The sequence below is a fragment of the Gossypium arboreum genome, chromosome 2 (assembly GCF_025698485.1).
Source record: "Gossypium arboreum isolate Shixiya-1 chromosome 2, ASM2569848v2, whole genome shotgun sequence".
Classification (NCBI taxonomy): domain Eukaryota; kingdom Viridiplantae; phylum Streptophyta; class Magnoliopsida; order Malvales; family Malvaceae; genus Gossypium; species Gossypium arboreum.
This window is the reverse complement of record NC_069071.1, coordinates 79,297,709-79,322,314: the sequence shown is the minus strand read 5'-3', so window position 1 is coordinate 79,322,314 and position 24,606 is coordinate 79,297,709. Positions and strand designations below refer to the sequence as shown.

At 32.7% G+C, this 24,606-nt stretch overlaps 1 protein-coding gene and 1 long non-coding RNA gene across 5 annotated transcripts; both read right to left on the bottom strand.

Annotated features, from left to right (window-relative positions):
- Window positions 1-463: 463 nt before the first annotated feature.
- Window positions 464-8,199, bottom strand: LOC108467064 (phosphoglucomutase, cytoplasmic-like). Of its 4 annotated transcripts, none has more exons than XM_017767530.2 (19): window positions 7,996-8,199; window positions 7,805-7,899; window positions 6,857-6,938; window positions 5,149-5,204; window positions 4,577-4,690; window positions 4,378-4,440; window positions 4,160-4,279; window positions 3,978-4,078; window positions 3,604-3,663; window positions 3,397-3,496; window positions 3,133-3,290; window positions 2,953-3,048; window positions 2,255-2,318; window positions 2,082-2,163; window positions 1,830-2,005; window positions 1,670-1,746; window positions 1,102-1,234; window positions 846-962; window positions 464-758 (listed from the first exon to the last, which is right to left on the bottom strand). In XM_017767530.2, the coding sequence occupies exons 2-19, from the start codon at window positions 7,880-7,882 to the stop codon at window positions 687-689; spliced, it is 1,749 nt and encodes a 582-aa protein (XP_017623019.1). In that variant the 5' UTR covers window positions 7,883-7,899; window positions 7,996-8,199; the 3' UTR covers window positions 464-686. The 4 variants fall into 4 exon arrangements, with proteins under 4 accessions (XP_017623019.1, XP_017623020.1, XP_017623018.1 ...); XM_017767531.2 differs by having other exon boundaries at window positions 7,805-7,893; XM_017767529.2 differs by having other exon boundaries at window positions 7,805-8,199.
- A 4,126-nt stretch (window positions 8,200-12,325) lies between these two features.
- On the bottom strand, window positions 12,326-18,924 carry LOC128289306 (uncharacterized). The gene is made up of 3 exons (XR_008278925.1): window positions 18,821-18,924; window positions 14,332-14,416; window positions 12,326-12,531 (listed from the first exon to the last, which is right to left on the bottom strand). It is a non-coding gene; the product is annotated as an uncharacterized LOC128289306 (long non-coding RNA).
- Between the last annotated feature and the right edge of the window lie 5,682 nt (window positions 18,925-24,606).

Below are 24,606 nucleotides of genomic sequence, written 5' to 3'. Positions count from 1 at the left end.
TTCCTTTTATACAGATTATCAAAATAACCCATAATATATGAAACTAGCTTTGATCATTTTAACCAAAACCTAGATTTTACGTAAATAAATGTGTCATAATCTAATATTCTTAAGCCACTTAAACTCGGCTGACTTGGAGATATGCATCAAACTGATATCTAGCAAGTAAATGTAAATACATTTTCAATTTCAGCGAACAATGTACTGACCTAAAAAATTGTTTCTCCCTCTAAATCCTATTCAATCCAATTGGATTAATTCAAATTTGAAAGTTAAAATTCTAAACCTAATCTGACTAGAATCTAAAGTGTTCCAATATCAACCAGTCTGCCCCCATAAGACGTGGAAAAGAAATGAAACCCTTTCTCTTCATTTCATTAAAATAAAATGAAAACCACAAGATGAATCGCCATACCTTCCAGAAATGAAATTTAGACGACAATTCAACCAAAAAAGATACGAGTATGGGAATCTGTAACGTTCAAATTATTTTTTATGAACCCTGTCAAAAATTTTGCTACAGTATTATCAGTCACTTAGGATACTCCAATGTAGTCATAGACAGACGCAGAATAACAAAGATGTACGTAGGTTATCTAGACAGGCCTTGAACAGCTTATTCATTTTTTCACTTTCCTCCAAAGTAGTACCGTGCCTTATCAGACAACCCTTATAGGGGTATGAGTTTATGTGATAACTGTAGGTGCGGATCGGCCAGTGAACTCCAGCATTTTAGAAAGTTTTAGAGCAACCTCCACCTGATATCAAAAGCAAGAGTCAGCCTAAAATATATAAGTGATCTCAAGCGGATTTGGGATCAATTTAGCCAAGTCAAGGATGCTCACAAGAGGAGCAAGCGCTCCTTGGGAATCTCTTCCAGTTTTTGATGAGTCCTTTTCATATTGTTCAATGTAGAGGCGGATAGTTGCACCTTCTGAACCAGTTCCAGAGAGACGGAAAACCTATGCATAGGGAGTAAAATCAAATAAATGATGTTTCAACTAAAGCTGCTACAGATAAACTCTAGAAATATTTTTCACTGCACTAGAAAATGACATGATCTACTCGAACATTTTTCAGTAAATAAGGAAGTTGACTTACCAATCGCGATCCATCCTCGAACAAAAACCGAATACCCTGGTGCTTTGAAACAGAGCCATCAACAGGATCCTTGTATTCAAATTCATCAGCATTGACAACATTTGACACATCTGAACGAGCCCCCTTCACAATACTGCATGCAAAAAGAATATGACCATCAAAAGAAACTAAAATGTTTAACAAAGGAAAATTTTAGGCCTAATAAATGCAGACGCAAATAATTTTAACAAGATTTCCCAATTTCTTTCCTCAAATTTAATGGTCAGCATCTAAGTACATGGACTCACGTTCGGGTGTCCAATATGGATATTTATCCAATGATCAAACTTATCATTTGCTTAAAACTTTGGACTCACAAAATCATCTAGAAAGTGTCCAAAATAAGAAACAGATACAGGAAACCAACCTTGTGAAAATCCACTTGCACTAAGCCCCAGGATCAACTTCAATTATTCAAGCAATCAAAAAATACAGTGCAAGAAGAGCATGACATTCATCCACGAAACTATAAAACAGTGGCATAATCCAGTAAGTGGTTTAGTGGTTCTAAAATGGCATGCATACATACCTATTGATTTCATCAAGAGATGATTGCAATTTGACCAGACAGGCCATTAAATCCTTTGCTGCACCAGCATCCACATTCTTCATCAAACAAAGTAAATTAGTTAATACTCTCCCAATTCCTTTATGGCCAAACATGGAAATGAACTACAAAAATGCCATACCTCATAGTCATATCGAGTGTAATAGTGTCGACCATGGATAGCCCAATGCTGACGAACTATATCCTCAACAGTCACGAGCTTATCCCCATTGAGATTTTCCTTATTTTTAAAAGCAAGTATTGAAAGCCAAGCCAAAACAGCCCAAATTCCATCTTTCTCACGTATATGGTCAGAGCCTGCCGCATTAGAATGTTTTGTAAGTTTCTCATGGTTCCAAGTGTATACTTCATGTTCGGAGCATCAAACACTTACCAGTTCCAAAACTTTCTTCTCCGCAAATCGAACATAATCCAGCATCCATTAAGTTGCCAAAAAATTTCCAGCCGGTGGGTACCTAGCAAAGGACAGATAAATAGCTACCTTATAACAATAAAAATAGTGGCCAGAAGGAAAATTATCAAAAAAATTCATTTTCTGTGGACTACCTCAAAAAATTTTAAGTTCAAGTTCTTGGCAACAACATCAAGGGCAGCTGAAGTAGGCATACTCCTACAAGCAGCAAATCGAGAAAATTAATCTTAAATTTCAATTTCAGAAGAGATGATTATAATTTAAAACAAGTTTATCAGAGTTTGAATTGCACAATAGATTTAACAGATATTGACAATTTTACATCTTAATTAAATCCAAAACATTACTATTGGAGATTCAGTGAGTTCTAAATGCTTGAAGAAACATGTCATGTAGGCCAGAAGACAAACCACTTTTCTGAAATTTGCAGTTGAAATTTAAACTTAAGATCTCATGTCATGTCATGGTGGTGGTTATTATTATTGTTATTGTTATTGTTATTGTTGTTGTTGTTATTATTATTATTATTATTATTATTACCTGAACATGTCAAAGAGAAAAGATACAAACACATTTCACCTATTCTGTGCACCTTGCAAAGGCTTCAAATGTAGAGTCACCTTTCTTTTTAAGCTTCAGAGACAATAAGCATGTTGGTTGTTTAAATTTTATAATCTTTATAGTCAATGAATCCTACATGATTGATAGTTAAAGAACCAACTGGATACTTGCACGAGTAGAAATTATATGTTGCACGAGTAGAAATTATATGTTTCGATAGGAAGCAGGTTAAAAGCTAAAAATATAAAGCTAAACAGTGCAATAAAAAAACCTGGCAACTCCCTTCAAACCAGAGGAAAAGTAAGGAATTGCATCAACGGCATTGGCAGCAATGATGGCAACTGAATCTGATGGAGTGACAAAGAACCTAAAATAAAATGTTATAAGAGAAAACTCCAGGAGGTGTAATTATTATATGATGTTAACTAGACTTCCTGGACAGTATTAGTACCTTTTTCCAAGTATCATGTTACGATCAGCATCACCATCAGCAGCAGCACCAAACTCTGGGGGGTCAACTGCAGAGTCTGATTTTCCTAATCCCATTCGAGCAACTAACTCCTTTGCATAAGTCAGATTGGGATCAGGATGGCCTCCTCCAAAGTCCTCCTGGTTTGCATTGAGTCAAAGCATTAACAAAGAAAAGTGTGATCTATTCAGCTAAAAAAAGATGCAACATATCATCAGACTCTAAAATTCTTCAAATTTAAAAGACCTTGGGTACACAGTTCAACAGTGAGCTTTCTTGTGCCCCAAGCTCTTCCACAAAAATGCGATGAGCATAAGCTCCAGCAACTCCATGCAGTGCATCATAGCTTCAATACAAGGAGAAAGAGTTACACTTTTCAACCAAGAATAATATAGTTTAATCCAGAGAATCAAAAGAGTCCTGTGCTTAAAAACAAAAGGCTTATCAACATACCAGAATGTAAACTTCGAAGAGGAAAGCAGCTTGCAAATAAGCTCGAAGTCAAAAATTGACCTGAACATAGAGGCAAAAGGATTTAGTATTTAGACTGCTTGCATATGCTGCCAACTTTAAAACCCTGACACTGTCAGAATGAATAAATAAGGATATGAATAATATGAAGAGGAATTATGTCACAACTCACAAGGTTTTAGCCCATGCAAATAATTTTCTAGGGGCTTTCAAGTTTCAAATTATAATAACAATTTCCAATCAAGGGACATAGGGACATAGACAAGGACATGAGAGAAGAACAAAGATCACTATTCGAAAGATACTGCTAGTCAATATATATTAGATAGGACTCATCCAATTGAAGAATAACTTACTTCATCAGTTTCACATAGTCACCTGCTGAATCAAAAACCTCAACATCAAACTGTCCCTCAGGCCCCAAGAAGTTTGCAACACCAATTGTACTAATGTCTATCTGGATAATGCAACATATTAACAAGATAAAGTTACAGTAAAAAGATGAATAAAAGTACTGTTCTAGGGAAGTAAGACAAACATTTGGTAGATCTTCAGCAATCAAGTATTCTGTTATTGTTTTTGTGTTCTCAAAGATCTTATCAGTGATAGCCTCTGGAGCAGGTCCACCATTTTCCATGTTGTATTTAATTCCAAAATCCTGTGATAAAGACATAAAAGCCAAAGCAATCATACATTTTTCAAATGTTGCATGCAAAAACAGTTTTTAGACAATATACAAATTCAGCTCCGCCCTACCTCATGAGGACCGCCAGGGTTATGACTAGCTGTCAAAATAAAGGCACCATTTGCTCTGGATCCCTGGAATTGAAATTTGTAAAAAGAACCTTAATGTTGTCAAAACTAAATCATATTGAGTAGCTTCTCACAACATAATACTGAAAAAGCTGATAAACCAAAAATAACTAGATAATGCAATAGCAGCAATATTACTCACATCGACACCAACTCTTTCACGTATTACAGCTGATACAGCAGGAGTTGAAAGCAATCCATTTTGACCAACCCATACACGTCTTACTCCATTTGCAGCTGACATCTTAATTATTATCTGTCAATTTAACACAACGCATTGTACAAATGGTTAAGGACTTATTACCAGACGACAACAACATTGAAGACATTATAATACAAGAAACCACTAAAAAGGCCCTCAGTTGCATCCAGTTAAAACATATGAGTTTCAATTCGGGAACCAAAGTTCCATAAGAATGATTGGACAAACCAGAAACACCTACTATATACACTGCACTGAGTACATAGAACATGTTAAACTAGCCAAGTGTAAGTCCCCTTAGAAATGGCCGCCACAAATTCATTCGTAAGTTGAAGCCTGAATCTCTTAAATGACTAAAGTACACTACAGAAGTCCATATAAAGAACAATTATTTGCCATTGACAGAACAAAAATTTCAAAGAGCACCCATTTAACAAAATAGCAACAAATGTTTTTTCTCTCCTAAGATGGTACAGTTTTATGACAACCATTTAGGTTCAAAGTTGAAGTACCTGAATAGCATCCTTTGACAAATAACGACCGTCACCAGAAACAACAAGTGTAGCACCTATAACCATGAACAAACATAAGAGGAAAGCCATTGTAATCCATTGAATATAGGTCATCAAGAAAAAGAAATGTCACCAATGAAATGAAACAAAACAAAAATGAATTCCTAACATCATTTTTTTTTAGATGATTCAAAATCATCTCTCAAGATAAGAAACGGACTTCTTCCCAATAAAGTAATAAATTACCAAAAGAGCTGGTGAAGAACTAAAGAAATTGAGTTGAATATGCTCTACAATAATCATGCCAACAAACTAAAACTGCATGTTATCATAGCATTAGATGAGGCCTCTAATGCTAGAAATTGAATTAGCAGGCAATACAGAAATACACCATAGCTGTCTATACACTTAAAAATACCAAAATTGTTGGTGTTCTTATCAGGTGTGGAGGTAAATATCTTAAATCTGAGCTGTGGTGCTCTTAAAAGGGGTTAGGATAAAAGTCTTTAACCTGAGCCACGGTGCCCTCCTTTTTTTTACATACAGAAAAATATTCGTAAACAAGAAGTGTGTATCTGTTAGTTTCAAGATTGATAGTATAACTCTACTATTGGGTGTGGTATAGCCACCTAAACCAATGTAGTCAAGAAGCATCCCTAGCAAGAGAGGTGAAGGAAAATTTTGGAAAAAGCCTTGTTCCAAACAAGGTGAGGCAGCTTTATCAAGGCTCACAAAGGCAAATTCCCTTTGTTTTCTTCACAGTAAAAACAAAATTAAGAATATAAAAACTAGAAGAGTTTTCTGCAAGTGGTTATATTGTCAGTTCATAACCTAATGTTTGAGATGAAATTTTAGAATAATTTTAGTTAAGACTTGGTAATTTTAATACATTCAGCCATGCAGTGCTGTCTGTTATATATATCCCTAAAACTAGCACTATGCTCCTTAGGCAATACAAGAGTCCTAGCAGCTTTAGCACTTTACACCTTTGATCACATATACCTAGGTATCAGCAGGGTCCAGCAGCTCCCCTCCCTTTTTCCCTCTATTACTTTTCTAAAATTTCTTCAGAAAGATAAAAGTCAAGTGTCCAAAAAGGCTTAAAAAAATCAGAAAAAGTGAAAAAGAATTGAAGGATCCCCAGGGTCCCCCAGGATTCCTGTCCAATATAGGGCTATACTAATACGGACTGCAACAGTTGAAAAACTGAAGAAAATATAATATAAAGTTATCATGAATGACTTTAATTAATAAAGCTCCTTGCATTAGCTCTTCGGCACAAAGATTTTCATAGGTAAAAAGAAAACCTAGTAACTTACAAAGCTCCAAAAACCAACCGTACTTTGAAGACAAAAAGACCAAAATAAAATCAAGAAAATGATATGACCAGACTATTGTCTCTGGATGATATGAACTAAATATCTTTCAAGATAAAACTAGAACATTTTGTTGAACAACCCAAAGAATTGAGCATATATCCCAAGTATAAGTAGGGCAGATACATCCTTTTCATAAGAGTTTCCCTAATATAACAAAGCACACAATCTAAGCAAGCCTCACATAAATGGATGTACGTAAAGTGAATCCTTAGTTCCAAGATTTGAAGAGCATATTTAAAGAGCCACATTATGCCTCTAAATATTAAAAAGTAAAAATTATCAAGTACATTTAGCATACAAAAAGGCATAGCATCAACAAAAAACCTTACCTCTAACTTTCTCTGGTGTAAGGGCATTGAATGTTGACTGAACGAAATTTTGCAAATAATGAGGCTGAATGAAAACTTTCACCTGGACAGGTCAAAACACCACAGTATACAATTAAAAGAAAAACATGTAAATCAATATGCAGAGGAATGTTGTAAGAAAATATAGAAAACTGTTTATGTTCCATATCACTCAAGGTGCAAATAACCTGTACTTTGACACGGATTTTAGCAACATGTAAAAAATGGACTTCGACAATGAAGGCAACTATTAATCTAATTACCTATCATGCGTAAGAACACTGTACAGAATACTAGTCAAACAATATAAGTAAGACCTTAAGAACTATTAAGTAGTATTAATTTTTTAGCATCAACTCCAGAGTATTAAAAATTGAAAACCATAACGGTCAACAGACATCCAAAACATAAACAATTAGAAATTATATAATCATTTAAATATAGAAATACGATCTAAATATAAAACAAACCACCAGAAACCATATAAATATAGTTATTAGATCCATGAGAAACTATGATCTGAAAAGGAATCAAGCATTAAAATTTTACCTAAAAAAAAAAAAAAAAAAACCAAAGAACTAAATTTAAATAATGAATGGACTTGATTCAGATCCAGAATAGAAAAGAAAAGGAAAATAGATCATAATTAAGTTAAAACTTCAAATAGCAACTAGATCAGCACCGAAAATGATAATAACCTTGTCTCTCTTCGGTTACATATTATAGAAGTACATCTTAATCTATGAAAATGAAGTTCAATACATAGTTTACGAGATCATCTAATTCAACGAGAAGAGCTTGCAGCAGGCATCAATCTAACGGATTAAATTGATCAAAAATTAAATCGGAGTGATATAACAGGAGATCGAGATATCGGATAACGATCAAAGTAAAGGAAATGAAGAAGGACGATTAAGAAGCAAAAGGAACCTTCTTACGGAGGCCAGAAGTTCCAGGCTTCTGGCCGTCGATCGGCGTCGTCGAGACTTTGGAAACCTTGAACACCATTTCTTTGCTTTCTACGACTACCATGCAACTCAATTCAATCAATGACAATCTCTTAACTCTTGGTAAATAAATCAGTAAATATTAAAAAAAAAATAGAGAGAGAGAGAGCTCACTCGTTGGAGAGATCAAAGTGAAATGCGTTAGTTTTGAGAATAAGCTGGCAAAGTGAGGAAGTGACCCGTATTACCTTCCTTTTAATAATATATTGTCTCTTTTTCTTTTTTGATACGAAGTGAAAGAAACGCGAACGGTGAAGATTGAGGCCAGGATGAGACTAGATAGGGGGCGATTTGAAACCTCACATATTTTCCCTTGTTTGGGATGAATAAACGAGCTTTTTTTATTAAAATAACTTAAATAATTTAATTAAGTATCAAAATAATTTATTTTTTAATTAAATATAAAAAAGACCTTAAATCTATAGAAAAAATTAGTGAAGCCAAATTATATGGTGCTACTAACTTGCCACGTCAGCAGGGAGTATAAAAAAATTAATTTTTTAGTGGAATCATATAAAATGGCGTCACCTATATAAATAAAAAAGAGATACTGCATTTTTTAGAAAAATAGAGGACTTCAAAATAATTTTCTATTTTCTGGTGGAGCCAATTTAAACGGCGCCACCATGTTGCTTCTGAATTTTTTTACTTTTTTTTAACTTTTGTCTTTTTCTTTAATTTTTTCTTTCTTTAAGTTTTATATTTTTTCTTATTTTATTTTGTTTATTTATTTATTTTATTTTATTATTTATTTTATTTAATTACTAATTTTAAAAATTTAAAATGTATATTTGAAATATTTTATAATATATATTTTTAAAATTTTAAATATTATTTTAAAATTATTTTTTAAATTTTAAATATATATTTTGAAATTATTTCTTATAAATTTTAAAAATATATTTTTGAAACTAATTTTATAAATTTAAATATTATTTTTAAATATTAAATATATTTTTAATAATATTTAAACATTAAAATTTTAAATAAAATTTTTATAAAATTTTTAAAAAGTTTAAATATCTTTAAAAATATCAACTTTTACATAGAATTTTTAAATTATTATTTAATTATTTTAAAGATATTTAAAATTTTTATTAAAATTTTATTTAAAAATTTCAAATGTTTAAATGTTTTATATTATTAAAAATAAAACAAATAATAAATTTGAAAGATCATATCTTTTAAATGTTTAAATGTTTCATATTATTAAAAATATATTTAATTTTTAAAATAATATTTAAAATTTTAAAAATATAAATTATAAAACATTTCAAATATACAATTCAAATTTTTAAAATTAATAACAAAAATAAAATAAATAAATAAACAAAATAAAATAAGAAAAATATAAAACTTAAAAAAGGAAAAAAATTAAAGAAAAAGACAAAAGTTAAAAAAAAAAGTAAAAAAATAAGAAGCAACGTGTCAGGTTTGGTGGCGCCATTCAAATTGGCTCCACCAGAAAATGAAAAATTATTTTGAAGTCCCCTATTTTTCTAGAAATTGCAGTATTTCCCTTGTATTTATACAAGTGGTGCCATATAATTTGGCTCCACTAACTTTTACTGTAGATTTAGGGTCATTTTCGTGTTTAATTAAAAAAAAGTAGGTCATTTTGATACTTAATTAAATTATTTGGGTTATTTTGATAAAAAAAGCCGAATAAACGAGATCTACTTCAAACTTTTTTATTCCATAATTCACGTCTAAATTTTATAGGAATTTGATATGAGAAATCTATTCGTTAAGCATGTACCGTTAAAACAGATTTAACCAATCAAATTAAACTAATTCAGTTAATCAATTGATTAATTGGTCTAATTCGGGGTTGAAGGTCGATAAATCATTTTTAAAAGTTCAGTTAACAGTTAATTCGATTTAAAATAAATTAATTAACCAAATTTAATAATTAATATTATATATTAACCAGCTGGTAACTACTCACCCAGACTTAGGCCCCAAACATTAACCCATTTTCAAATAAATCCAATCCACTAAAAATAAACTCAAACACTAACACAAGCCCAAAATATAAAATTTTAATTCCTCCTAAACCTAAAAACAATGCACACGAAAATACACCAACCACTAGGTCCCAAAATCTTATAGACTCAAAAATCCCTAACCTTAATTGAAAATCCCTAATCTAAAATCTCCAAAGTCTCAAAATCCCTACTGTTAGGCACCACCATCTGATGTCCACCAATCACACCATCCGACGTACACCAAGTCACCATCATCGTTTGACGTTCGTCTGCCATCGATTTTGACTTCACCCAAAATCCCTAATAAAAAATCTCCCAAATCCCTGACCCAACACAGTGACCGGTGACGCACCTCCGATTTTAACTTCACTCACCACCGTTCAACACTCACCTTGAATTTTTTTAGGTTTTTTTTTACTGAAATGGATTTTTCTACTACTTTTTTATGAAAAAAATTTTATTCTTCAATATTTCTACAATTTTCTTGTTGCTTCTTTGTTCTCAACATGTGTTTGTGAATGTAATTTAGTAGAAAGGTTAGACCATATCTGTTGCTTCTTTGCTCTGCTGTTTCTTTGTTTTGCAATTCTTGGATTTTTTACATCTGCAGGTTACTGACCATGCATCTCAAATACAAATCGAAACTTTACATTCATCTTTGGATGCATTCCCAATTCTAATGATAATAATAATCCAATGCTGATTTCATACTATAATGTATTAAAATAAATGCATAATATTATCTAAAATACATTCAAAACATTGACAAAAATGATAAATAAACTTTGCCAAGTTAGAAGATGAATAAAATGTTTTGAAAAAATTCGGTTAATTCGGTTAACTGATTGAATTAACTGAAATATTTCGGTTTGTTTAATTTTTTTAAAAAAAATTTAGTTCGGTTAACGGTTAAAGGATTAAAAACTTTGATTAATTTGGTTAATGGTAGTTCAATTCAGTTAATCGATTGTTTAACCGTTTGAACACCCCTATGTATATTTAAAACTAGTTGTCATTCACGAGTTTAATATATATAAAATTATTTGAAATATAATATATTTTTATAATATTTTAACTATATTTTTATATATAAATAAAGATGGTAGAATATAAATATAATATTTTAATAAAAATATATAGAGGTGAAATTATAGACATAACATTAAAATATAAATATACTTTTTATTTTAAATGTATGCACATATATTAGTAATTTAAATAAAACCTAGTAATTTTTTAGATTTAATTGAAAATATTTAATAATAAATAAATTTGAATATAATTATTTTCAATATTTTAATAATAAATAGTATTGATATTAAAGAATTTTTAAAATAAAATCACATTAATCATTTGTCAAATATATATATACTTACTATTATTAAATTCTTGACTGAGTTGGTATCATAAGTCAACCGGACACCAACTTTGTAACTGTCCAATTTTCAGTAGTGTCGAAAAAGCCGATTTTGGAACCCTATTGTCATAAATTGGGTTCTTAAATATTAAATTAAAATATTTATGGAGTTGATATAAAAGAAAATTAAAGTTTTGTCATTCAAATTTTTCTTTTAACTGTTTAATTTAGGCACAAGGACTAAATTATAAAAGTTTTATCGTTATAGATTTTTAATTGATCGAAAACTTAAGGACTTAATTTGCAATTAGACAAGGGTTTTCAGTGGCAATTGAACCATTTCTTAATATGAAATAGTGGGAAATGATGTAATAGTCCCGTAAGTATAATTAGATTAAGCTTAATCTTAAACCTATTTAATTAAATGTTAATCTATGTATAAAAGCTACAAGTCAGTGTAATTTTCCTATCTTCTTCATTCTTTTATTTGGCCAAGATTTGAAAACCTAAGAAAATTAATTTTTGAAGCTCAAGTTATTCGGTCCTTCAATTGGTAAGTGTTTTTAAGCTCTTTTCTTATAATTTTTATGTTTTTAAGGTCATGGGTGTAACACCCCTTACTCGTACTCACTGTACTCGAACACAATCAAACGCATGAAAACTGGACCATAAAATTTCATTCCAATTAAGGTCATTCAAACATATATTTAACATCCCTTATACGGGCCTACGAGGCCCAAAACATGCATCGAAAAAGATTTGGGACTAAACTGGGAACTTTCAGAACTTTTACAACACTTAGAAAATTTTCATGTTTTGGAAAGTCACACGCCCGTGTGGCTTGGGACACACCCGTGTTGTAACACTCCTAACCTATATCCGTTGCCGGAATAAGGTTATGAGGTATTACTTGACTAAACAAAACTTCTATAAGGTCAAAGATACTTACCAGACATAAATTATCAACAATGCAAACATGTCTCATTGATTTTCCATAAGAGCTCTTATAAATTTCTAAAATGACTCACTATCAAAACATAACCGAATATCTAATAACAAATTAACTACTATCAAGTTATAACTAAAACATTTCACCACATTAGTTCAATTATAAGGCTTCTCTAAACAAAATGAGCAAGCCATCTTCGCATGGCTATAATGTATACAAAGTCGAAATATCATTCTACCTATAGTCTATCCTATACATGCCTTAAACCATGATGATATACAATCTTCTCAACTCACATAATGACTAGATAGTGTGATGATATCTCCGGCCCTTCCAACTCGAGCTAAAGTATATACCTATAAGAAATGGAAAAGAGAACACGGAATAAGCTTCAATGCTTAGTAAGTTTTAAGCAATGCAAACAATTAATTTACTTATAGATCGATTATTCAAATTTTCAAGAAATCATTCCTAGATAATTGCCATTTTGGCCAAGTATCCATGAACATAATGCATATTTAGCAAATTCACCTCACTTGAATCTGAACTCAATTAAAACCAAATATTGAAATTTCAAATAAGATCATAAGAACTCGAAAAGCATCTCATTAACAAGTTTTAACCATGTTTGCAACAAAATCACAAATTCACTACAAGCTGTCTTCCTGAGCAACAGTACTAAATTATTTATAACTAGAGCTAAGAAACGCCAAATCAAGTGCCGTTAATTTTCCCTGAAAATAGACTCATATATCTTCCATCCATCAAATTTTCAGAATTTTTGGTTTGACCAATCAATACCAGGTTTTTATTGAAGTTTCCCTGTTTCACTTTGTTCAACTAATCGACCACTCTTCACTATTTAATCAAATTTCTCATTATAAAGAATTCAAATATGTTATCGTTTATTTCATTTGAAACTAGACTCATTAGGAGTCTAAGAATATAAATTTTATCTTATAACCATTTTTGTACCATTTATAATGATTTTCCGAAAATGAGCAGGGGACCTCAAAGTCATTTTGACTACGCCACTTCAAATATCTCATTATTGGAAACTCTTTTGCTTACACGGTTTCTTTTATAAAAACTAGACTCATTAAGATTTCATGACATAATTTATTCAGCCTCTAACTCAACTTCCACAATTTATGGTGATTTTCCGAAATCACGTTCTATCGTCATTGTCCCAAGCAGATTTATTACCCATTCTTTGGATTCATATTATTTAACATGTATATCACCAAATCAATCTCATATAACCTTTCACCATAACTGAATACACACATACACATATGAGATTGTCACATATACTTCTCATTTCGCATTTATGATTCAATTCGATCAATCTAACATATAAAAGTATATAATACATACCGATCGACTTAATGTATTGAACATATTCAATGGTAGTTTACTACAAACATTCAAATCATAATCTTACTCCAATCATCGGCATTAAGTCCGCAAGATTTAAAACCAAAATCAAATCACCACCACAAAGCATGCGGACTTTAAGCCGGATATAATACCAAAGACGAATGCCTTCGGACTTAGCCCGGATATAATGCCAAGACGAATGCCTTCGGGACTTAGCCGGATATAGCACCAAAGACGAATGCCTTCGGGACTTAGCCGGATATAATACCAAAGACGAATGCCTTCAGGACTTAGCCGGATATAATACCAAAGACGAATGCCTTCAGGACTTAGCCGGATATTTTTCCAGCACTTAGCTCGTGAACTTTAAGTCCGGATATATTTCCAAAGATAAAGCCTGCGGACTTCAAGTCCGGATATATTTCCAGCATAAAGCCTGCGGACTTCAAGTCCGGATATTTTTCCAATACCATGCATACTTAGTTATATATTTAACACATCTCAATCAACCTATCACTTCGTAATCATTTAATACATTCGGATATAAGTTCAATAGGCACATCATCATTAACATTTCAACTCAAAAATTATACCTAATATCACACAATCATTTCGCCATTCAAGCTTAAACTCAAAGTTACCATCGACCTCAAAGTCATATACACGCATTGTTTATTAAACAACTTTGTACAAGTGCTAATTGAATTTCAATTCACCTATTATACTCTTATAAACCAGCATCAATTATATATTAAAGGAAACTACTCAAAACTTACCTCGGATATTTTGAATAGTTGCGGATAGGCTACTCGACTGCTTTTTCCTTTCCCTTATCTGATTTAGACCCTCTTTGCTCTTGAGCTTAATTAAAAAAAATAGATTTATTTAATGACTTATTCAACTTTACTAAATACAAATATCAATTTTCTTCAAAACAATATTCAAACATTATATCCAATGAACCACAACTATCGAGTATTTAACTTATAATCGGACATATGATATTACCCGTATGTCATAAGCTGATTACCGAACCTATTACTTCAATTCATGTACATATCGAATGGAGTAATCCTTACTTGAACTATTAGTCAACCTTATCAAATGGACAAATATACTTAAGATACCTTATATATATATATATATATATATATATATGCATAGATACCATGTTACCGAAAATTATTTTTCTAGCTTAGTTGCGAACCAATATACAAAACCCATATGCTAAACAACTCGTCAATGTTACCTATATATATATCAAATTCATTCTGTGACACCCAAAATTGACCCTAGTCGGAAGGTGGTCTCGGGACCACAAAACGAGGCATAAAAATAATTAAAATTTATTTTGATGCCTATAATATGTGTGTGCTCATGTATGACATTTTATGATGATTGATTTAGTGTTATAAGGGTGAATTCCACAAGAAAGGACTTAGTAATGAACTTTGAAAGTATGATAGGAAATGTGTGATGACTAATTAAAGCATGCATGCAAAATAATGGACTTGCATGTCAAATTCCCCTTTATAGGTGGTGGCGGCCATGACAAGGAGGATGGGCTAAACATGTCATGAAACATGTTTTGTTGGTGCATTAGGGTGAAATAATAAACAAAGGTGTATGGGTGATAAAAAATGAAAAAAATGTGTGTGAGTGTGGTAATCCCCCCATTGCCGTGAGTTGTAGAGAAGGAAAGAAAAAATTTTGTTCATCCTTTCTTTGAGCCAAAACTAAGGAAGAAGGAGGATTTTTGCTTCATGCTTGGTTTGGAAGAGATCTAGAAGGAGATTTGGCTAAGTTTGCATCAAGATTAAGGTATGTATGAGGTTGTGTTAGGAGTTTCATGCATGTTTTGGTTGCTAACTTGATGTGCATGTTAGCCATGGCTCAAATCTTTGTTAAGCCATGGAAATGGTATTTGGCCAAAGTTGTTATGGTGATAAAGCCATTGCATGCTAAGTGTGAAGCTTGATGATGATGCATGCAATGATGGATTGTCTACTCTTGAGTAAGATTTTGAGCTTTCTTTTGTTTTATCATGATTGAAGTTGAAAAGGAGCATGATTGTCATATTCGCCATGATGCATTCATGAGCATGGTTCATGCTTCTTGCATGTTAGTTAAAATTTGTGTTTTGGATGGCTATGGACACCTTGAAATTCGCCATGCTCATATATGTATATATATGTTTGCACATGATGTTTTGGTTATGAAGGAAGTGATGAATAAGTTTGTTTAAAGAAGAAGATGTTGAAGAATAATTGTGAAATTGTAAGCACATTCTACCTAGCACACATATGAGTGCTTGATGCTATATTGTAAGTTTTGAGCTACAATATGCAAAGCATTAACTAGTAAAATGCATGCTGTTTTTGTGTGGTATTAAGTGCATAATTGGCCTCAACATGGACAAGTATATTCGGCCTTGGGTAGCCTATTGAAGGCCTTAGCTTTTCCTTGATGCTCGAATAAATTGTATTGAATTGCTTGATGTAGTATAAAATGTGCATGACCATTATGTATTCAAGCTAAAGGGTGGCCATATGACCATTTAAATTCCTTGTCATATTCGCCATAAGCTAGCACAATGAGGTTTTGATAAATTGAATTTGTTTGAATTAGCTCAAGAGCTAAGAGGGCCACAATTGGACAAGGGAAGGAAAAAGTAATCGAATAGCCGTAAAAGCCGTTCGACAACATCCGAGGTAAGTCCTCAAGAAGTGACCTTACTTGAATTATGTGGAATGAAATATGGATGTATTGATTATTGATTTATGTGTGTATGAGTATTCGAATGATACCCGGCTAAGTCCCGGGCGATTATGTTAGTGATTATAATTGTGTTTGAGCCTTAGTAACGAAAATAAATATGTATGTCCAATGATTATTGATGTATGTGTGCATGAGAAATTGAATGATATCCGGCTAAGCCCAAGACAATTATGCTGGAAATTATAACCGGGTTAAGACCAAGGCAATTGTGCTAGTGGCTACATCCGGCTAAGACCAAGGCATTCGTATGAAGTCATTCTATCCGGCTAAGACCAAGGCATTTGTGCAAATCGTGATATCCGGTTAAGTCCCGTGAGGCCTTGGTGCGGGTTACCATAACCGGCTATGTCCCGGGCGATTGATCGAGTAGCGACATCCGGTTAAACTCAAGGTATGTGATTTGAAAATTATAAGCTTGCTGGAAAATTTCAGCTAATGCACTTGTGAAATTTCCCAATGACAAGGTAAGTGCGGTGTGTGCTTTATGCTGCTAGGAGTAAGAGCGTGAATATCCGCTCCTATGATGGAACGAGTTATCGGCCTTAATGAAGCCGTTATTTGTGTATGAACATAAGAGTTGGGATGGTGAAGTAAGTATGATTATGTGAATGTGCATTAATGAAATGATGCATTTAACTATGTGAATGTATTGCTGTAATTAGAGTTGATTATATTCCTTGAGACTTACTAAGCATAAAAATGCTTACTCACCGCTTTGGCTCTCGCTTTTCTAGATTTCGCCGATAGCAATCGGATTCGGGATCGTTGAAGTCAAGTCATCCACACTATCAAGCCCCCATTTTGGTATAAATTCTTGGTTGAACTTGAAATGGCATGTATAGGACTACCCCTTGTTGGTTTAAATATGTTATGATGTATATGTGTACGGCCATGCGAAAATGGCTCGTAATAGTGAAGTATCAACTTAAACTATTTGCGGTTTGTATATATATATATGGTGTCATGATGTGACTATGAATTGAAATGGGAATGTTGGTCACATGATCAGCCATTGGCATGGTTAAAATGATCATATGTGGACCTATGTAAGGCAAGACTAGTTGGTTCATGGAGACTACAAAATAGGTAAGACCTACCTTAAAACAGATGCTGCCAGCTGCAGTAACGTGAATGTGAAAAATCACCAAAATTTGTAGGAATGGTATTAAATAGTGAATCAGCTTTGTAAATGAACATTGATGAGTCTATTTTCATATGGAAGAAACGAAATGGTCATAGGAGTTACATGTTAAGAGATATTAAAGCTATTGTGAGACAGGGCCAGAACGGTTTCTGGGTTCCCTGTCGCAACTTTAAAATTTACTATAAATTATCCAGAAAGAATTAGGAGACATACCTTATATGTACAGATTCCATTTTGAGTCTAGTTTCATTAGAAACAAATGGGACCAGCATTAAAGCCCTGTACAGAGAGATATTCAAGTTATACCGCGCGAAGGTCAGAGCAGTCGATCCCTGTAACATGGGTGACTTTAACTATTAAACTGTACCAATTGGCCCGACCAAAATTCTAGAAATAAATCCATGGATGGATATATGAGTCTAAATTCAGGAAAATTTACGAAACCAGTTTCCGAGTTTTGAAACTCGAGATATGATTTTAAGGCGACAGTGACGCAGTTTTTCCAGCCTGACTGGAAATGTCCAATGGATGGGCAAAACAAGTGAACTTGGCTTGCTAACCCCTCGTGTCCGACACCGGCGATGGTCTCGGGTTCGGGGTGTTACAATTCCTCATCCATTCGACTAGCTAAGTTAATATCACGACACACAATCATATAATCCTTACGGCCACAAAGCATGCTCATTATTTATTATTTCCAAACCAATTTATAAGCTAATTTATACAATCAAAACAAGTCTATAATAAACCACAACCTAATCATATCCACCAATCACATTTACTTTACTTAAACCGAATAAGCAAGCACATTTAGTCCTTGGCCGAATATCACTAAACACAAGTCAACAATAGTCTTAATATTTATCACCCTATATATATCATTTGCAAAAGAAAAGAAAAAAATGGATTAATCATACATATATACTACAAAAGCCGAATACAAAAATTTAACCTATGCATAACATTACTTACATTCCAATACTCAAATTATTCAAAATCAAACTCTTAAAAGTTATGCACAAAGCCAAATCCCTAATATGAACAAACCTCAAATTCATTCATTTCAAACATCCACACGGTATTTGTTCAAGTCATTAAGTAAATTTATGTTCGGCTATAGTACTCATGAGTATTAAAAATTTATAACTTAACTAACTCCAAGCTTCCTCTTCAACAATTCTTCATAAAACATAAAGACTATAATCCAATCTCCTCATTTAATAACCAAAACCGAATGCTCAAATCATCACCAAATTTCAAAATTTTGACATGGGCTATGTATGAAACTATCTAATTAACTAAAATCAAGCTTAAAATTTCAAAAACTAACATAATTTACTAACCTTCCCCAAGCTTAAAGTGACCGAAAATCTTGTCCCTTTTTCTTTCTTCAATTCGGCCAAGAAGAACCAAAAAAATATGAAGCTTTGTTTTCATCACCTCTTTTTCTATTATTTTTTTTATATACATTAATACTATAAAATATAAAGCCACTTCACTAATAAACAATACATATATTCTAAATAAAATCACATCATGGCTAGCCATTACACAACAAAATAGATATTTGACATGCAAGTCCGTCTTTTTGTATTTATGCATTAATAGGCCACTTTAAAATTAACCTAACATATTTCACAATTGTCTCACCTAAGTCCTATTTAATAAATTTCACATACAAATGACAAAATTCAAGCATGAAACTTTCACACTTGCATGTACACATACTATAAGCATAGAATATAACAGTTAATTATTTTTTTATGACTTGGTTTTGTGGTCCTGAAACCACTTTCCGACTAGGGTCAAATTAGGGCTATTACACGTGTCCTCAGCCAGTGTAACTCTTTGACTATATGTCATCAACCAAATAAGGTCACACGGCCAAGGCACACGCCGGTGTCTTTAGGCCGTGTGGCGAATTAATTTCCAAAATCAGGTGCAGACTTCGCACGGCCTGGGCACACGCCCATGTTCTGAAGCCGTGTCTACCCGTGTGTTTACTACTGGGCATTCTGTTTTGCATTAATTAGGGTGTAGGGGATACAAGACCGGATCACACACCCATGGAGCAAGCCGTGTGTCACACACGGTCTAGACACACGTCCGTGTGTCTACCCGTATGGGTGACTTTAAGGCTTTTTTCCAAGCCACTTGCCACCCTTATTTGTACAAACTCCTCTATGGCTGCAATGATACCTTAACACTCATAACATAGCCTATTCATGACAACTTCCCATCACGTTATACTTGTTTAAGACTCCCTAATATGACAAATCAAATCTTACCAACACGCATATATGAATAAGCAATATTACTTAAACTTGTATGCATGCATTTTCATACCATCTTATACACACACAAGACATTCATAAACATCCAATCATCAATAACCATAGGCCATATCATAATAAAATTAGCACATATATACATGGATAAATAGGTTTACAACCTAATAATCATTATGAGCCATATCTCATGGCCATACACAAAATGAATCAACTATCATTATAAGCCAATACATTTGGCTAGACCAATATGACATATAACAAAAGACCAAGTCCCTATACATGCCATACTCAAAATGTTGAGAATAACTATACCCAAAAGATCCAATTGATAGTGTGAACGAGTCTCTGATGTCCTTTGATCCCCAAGCTAGCTTGGCGATACTACAAGGAAATGGAAGAGAGAAGGAGTAAGCATAAGGCTTAATAAACTTGCATGTAATTAATAAGCAATAATAATATGCATTATCGTACACATACATAAAATAACCTGACTCATCTCATTTTCAATAATCTTTGTAATCATATCCTACCTCATTCAACTTACATAATGTTCAATAGAACTCGAGATCATAATATCTTTATTCTCATCTTACCGAAGTTTCATCATTTCATAATCTCAATAACTACAAGCTTGGCGTACATACCTGTACCCTTTCAATATGATCATACCTCGACAAATCTTTGACAAATCCTTGGACTACCTGTTGAACCATTTGGAATACTAAGGATACTCGGGATTATCATACACATAATAAGATGCCAATGCCATGTCCCAGACGTGGTCTAACATGGGATCTCACATTGATGCCATATCCCATATATGGTCTTATACGAATTCTCATTTCGACGCCATGTCCCAGACGTGGTCTTACATAAAATCTCATATCAACTCCATATCCCAGATATGGTCTTACATGATAACTCATACTGATGCCGATGCCATATCCCAAATATGGTCTTATACAGGATCTCATCAACCCAATGTCATAATATTTGTACCTTAAGTATTCCTAAGGTTCAACTGGCTTTTATCATCTCAAATTATCGAACAACATCAATAATATTCATGAGACAATTATACAATTCATATAATATTAAATGCTAAATGCATAATAAAAAGTTGTATCAACCACACACAAACTTACCTCAGTACAAAAATATGGACAATTTATTAATTTAGTCCAAGATTTTGCTCTTTCCCCGGTCTAGGCTCGGACTCTATTTTTCTTGATCTATAATAGAAAATTTCACTTATTTAATTACCACATTATTCAAAACAGCCCATAAATCATATTTTGGAAAAATTACAATTTTGCCCCTAAACTTTCCCATAATTGCAATTTAGCCCCTAGGCTCGTAAAATGAAATGCAACCAATTTCTTTGTTACCCAAGCATAGCTGATTCATATTCCCTCTTATAACAACCCAAATTTTTCATCAAATCACATTTTTAAAACATATTTTTACATGTTTTACAAACAAGTCCTTTTAGGTGATTTCATGAAAAATTCACTTAAAAAAAGATGTTCATCTAACACCAAACTTCCATATTCCTCCATTAATCATCAAAATACATGAATGACACACATGGGTAAATTTTTAAACATAAACCCTAGCTCAAAATAATGGTAGAAATAGTTGTATCACGCTTCAATGATCTCAAAAACATCAAAAACTAACACCAAAATGACTTACATGTAGAGGGTTTATTTTGCTAAAAATTTCCAGCTTCCATGGGGTTTTCTCCTTAAAATTTTTAGCTAAGAATGGATGAAGAAGAATATGGCCACTTGTTTTATTTTATTAGTTTTTGCTTGTGTCATCAAATACCAACCCATGCCTATTTTTTTGACTTTTTGACTTTTCATTTATTACACTTCATGTGCGACTATACACATATATAATGGCATAATTACTCAGTAAAGACCTCAACTTTTAAGTTCTATAGCTATTTAACACCTTTAGCTAATAGAACACAACTTTCGCACTTTACGCGATTTGATCATTTTTCACAAATTAAGCATTTAAAACGATAAAGTTTCTTAACAAAACTTTTACACAATCATATTATCATGCTATAGACCTCAAAATAATATTAAAATAAATTTTATGACCTCAGATTTGTGGTCCCGAAACCACTGTTTTGACTAGGCACAAAATCGGGATGTTACAATTGGAGCTTGATTTAGCTAGCCCATGTATCAATTTGCAAAATTATTAAAGTTTTTTAAAGTTTACATTGTTGATTTCTTGAAGAAATTGGTGTTAAATTGATAGATTTTAAGCTTAGATATGAAAAAAGAACTAGATTGTAAAGATTAATTATTAGTTTTGTTCATAAGGACTAAAGCGAATAAAATGTAAATTTGATGAGAAATTTTGGTAGCAATAGATATTAGAGGGTCCCTAAAGGATGTAATTATACCTTTAAACTGAAGCTTAAAATTAAAAGTTATGGCTATTTCGGTTTTAGGGGCTAAATTGAATAAAATGTAAAACTTTAATGGTATTGCAAAATAAAGTTTCATAGGTTCATTCATATCATGAAATAGTGTATAAATATTTGGTATTGATAAATTGAATGAAATAATTGCATAGATTGGAAATTGGATCAAAACTAGAGATAATCAGGGAAAAACAAGAATTATCGATTAGTCCTTAAAGATTTGTTTTGTTTAATGTTTTTGCCAGGGAAGTTCATATGGAGCTTACTATTTTATTTGATGCTATGTTGAATTGTGTCATGCCCTTATTTGGCGAGCTGGTACTATTTAAGAGACTATGCTAGCGAAGATCGCCTACTTCGTTGAACTTCATTGATACTACAGAGTTCCACTCCACGGATTGACGAGTTCTTTGTAGTGGCGAGAACCTTATTAGGAGGACTATCCAACTAATAAATCTGCCACCTGTGTTTTTGTAACACCCTATATCCGGCTCGACTGCCGAGCCCAAATATTAGGATGTCACACCACCGTCATACATCATATGCATTACAAATGGTCCTGTTATTAAGCAACCATCATCCATCTTAGCTTTTGTAATAATTATAAGTCGTACACATTCTAGTCATCAATAAAACATGCTAAGCATTCATTAAGCGAACTTAAAACGAGAATTGAACATGCATTAGAACCACATAGCAAAATTTCAGAACAAATCATGTAGGTACCAATATTGAATCATAGGTATCGATATTTCTCTCAAAAGGTGTTGATACTGCTTGGAAAATCGATACTAAAATAACATTATGTTTCTTGTTTAAAATCCAAACCTCAAAAATTATCGATATCTTTCATAAAGTATTGATTATTTCACCCCGAGTATCGATACTAGTGATGTGGTATCGATACCAAATTATGTTATTGACTTCCTGCACTTTCAAAAATCATGGAGGTATCGTTTCTAAAACCTGAATAATGATACCTCTGCTCTAGGCCACAAAAACACAACATATTCAAGTATTTAGATCATTTTAACTCATACGAATACAACATGCAATTATTACATTATCAAAAGAACATTAAAACATCCATGTTAATAGTTCAAAGCATCATAAAAATGTCTAAGCAAGCAAACAATATAACAAAAACAATATCCATAAGTCTCAAGAACAAGTAAGTTATGAAAATATCCAGACATCATTGCAACATATATGCAACAATTCTACCACATTGCCTTTATTTCCCCAAAACATAAACGAATAAATAACACCTACAAAATAATGTTAAGTCTTGCTTGGATCACTCCTTTGGAACCACACCACTCACACCGGAACATAACTAATCTACAATGGTTTAAAAGGGAGTGCGTGAGCTTTACAAGCTCAGAAAGCTCAGTGAATGATTAGAATAACTACCATGCAAACATGTCTTCATGCATTATCGAAACAGCCATTCAACACAATTACAACATTTCACACTTTAGTACCATATTACCCATTTGTTGCATTAGTCATTGGTTCATTTACATAGTAATCGCATACACATTTAGGCATATATTACATTACACATAATTAGATTTAAAGATAATTTGACACTTGAGCTATGAAACATAGAAGTGGACTTTATCACCAAACATTAGATACACTGATCTCCAACACACAAAATGACTTGTAGAGTCAGAGCATATCCCAAAAAGTGTAGCGTACAACTAGCACTCTCTAACACACTAAACATGTCCTGGTGAATGGAGCTTAGCTCACATTCCCTTATCTCTCCAATCTGTCCTCGAGCCTTAACGCCCAAAAACACAACACAAAAGTGAGCACTCACAATCCCTGGCATGCCAACTATATCCGACAGTCTTATAAGGTTACAAGGCCAAAATATTCAGTATTAAAAACACATATTACTTACCGTTTTCTGCACTTTTTTATTGCATATTCACATTATAAGCACAACATAATTTCTGTCATTTGACATGCATAGCATATCCACATTTCCACTTTCACAATAATCATCACAAGCATATAACACATGTCATGGCATCGCATTTTAGTTCTCATTTTCACAACACATAAGCACATATTTCACAATCTAAACATGGGTATGAGAAAACTTACACTCAAAATTTAAAGTAGGGGTTTAGGCTACTACTAAATTCCCAATTAACATAATGAATTGTGTCTACAAGCAGCGATTCCAAACACTCACCAATTACATTTTCATCAAGATGGCGAAAGCTCAAACTAGCCTTTCCTTAACTCGTAGAAGGTTCTAACAAATCCGAAGCATAAACACAATAAATCACACAACATTACAATCAACAGTTAGCTAAAGACTCACCTCAAGCAATCAAAATACAAGCCTCAGCTAAGTTCTCATGTAATCGAAACC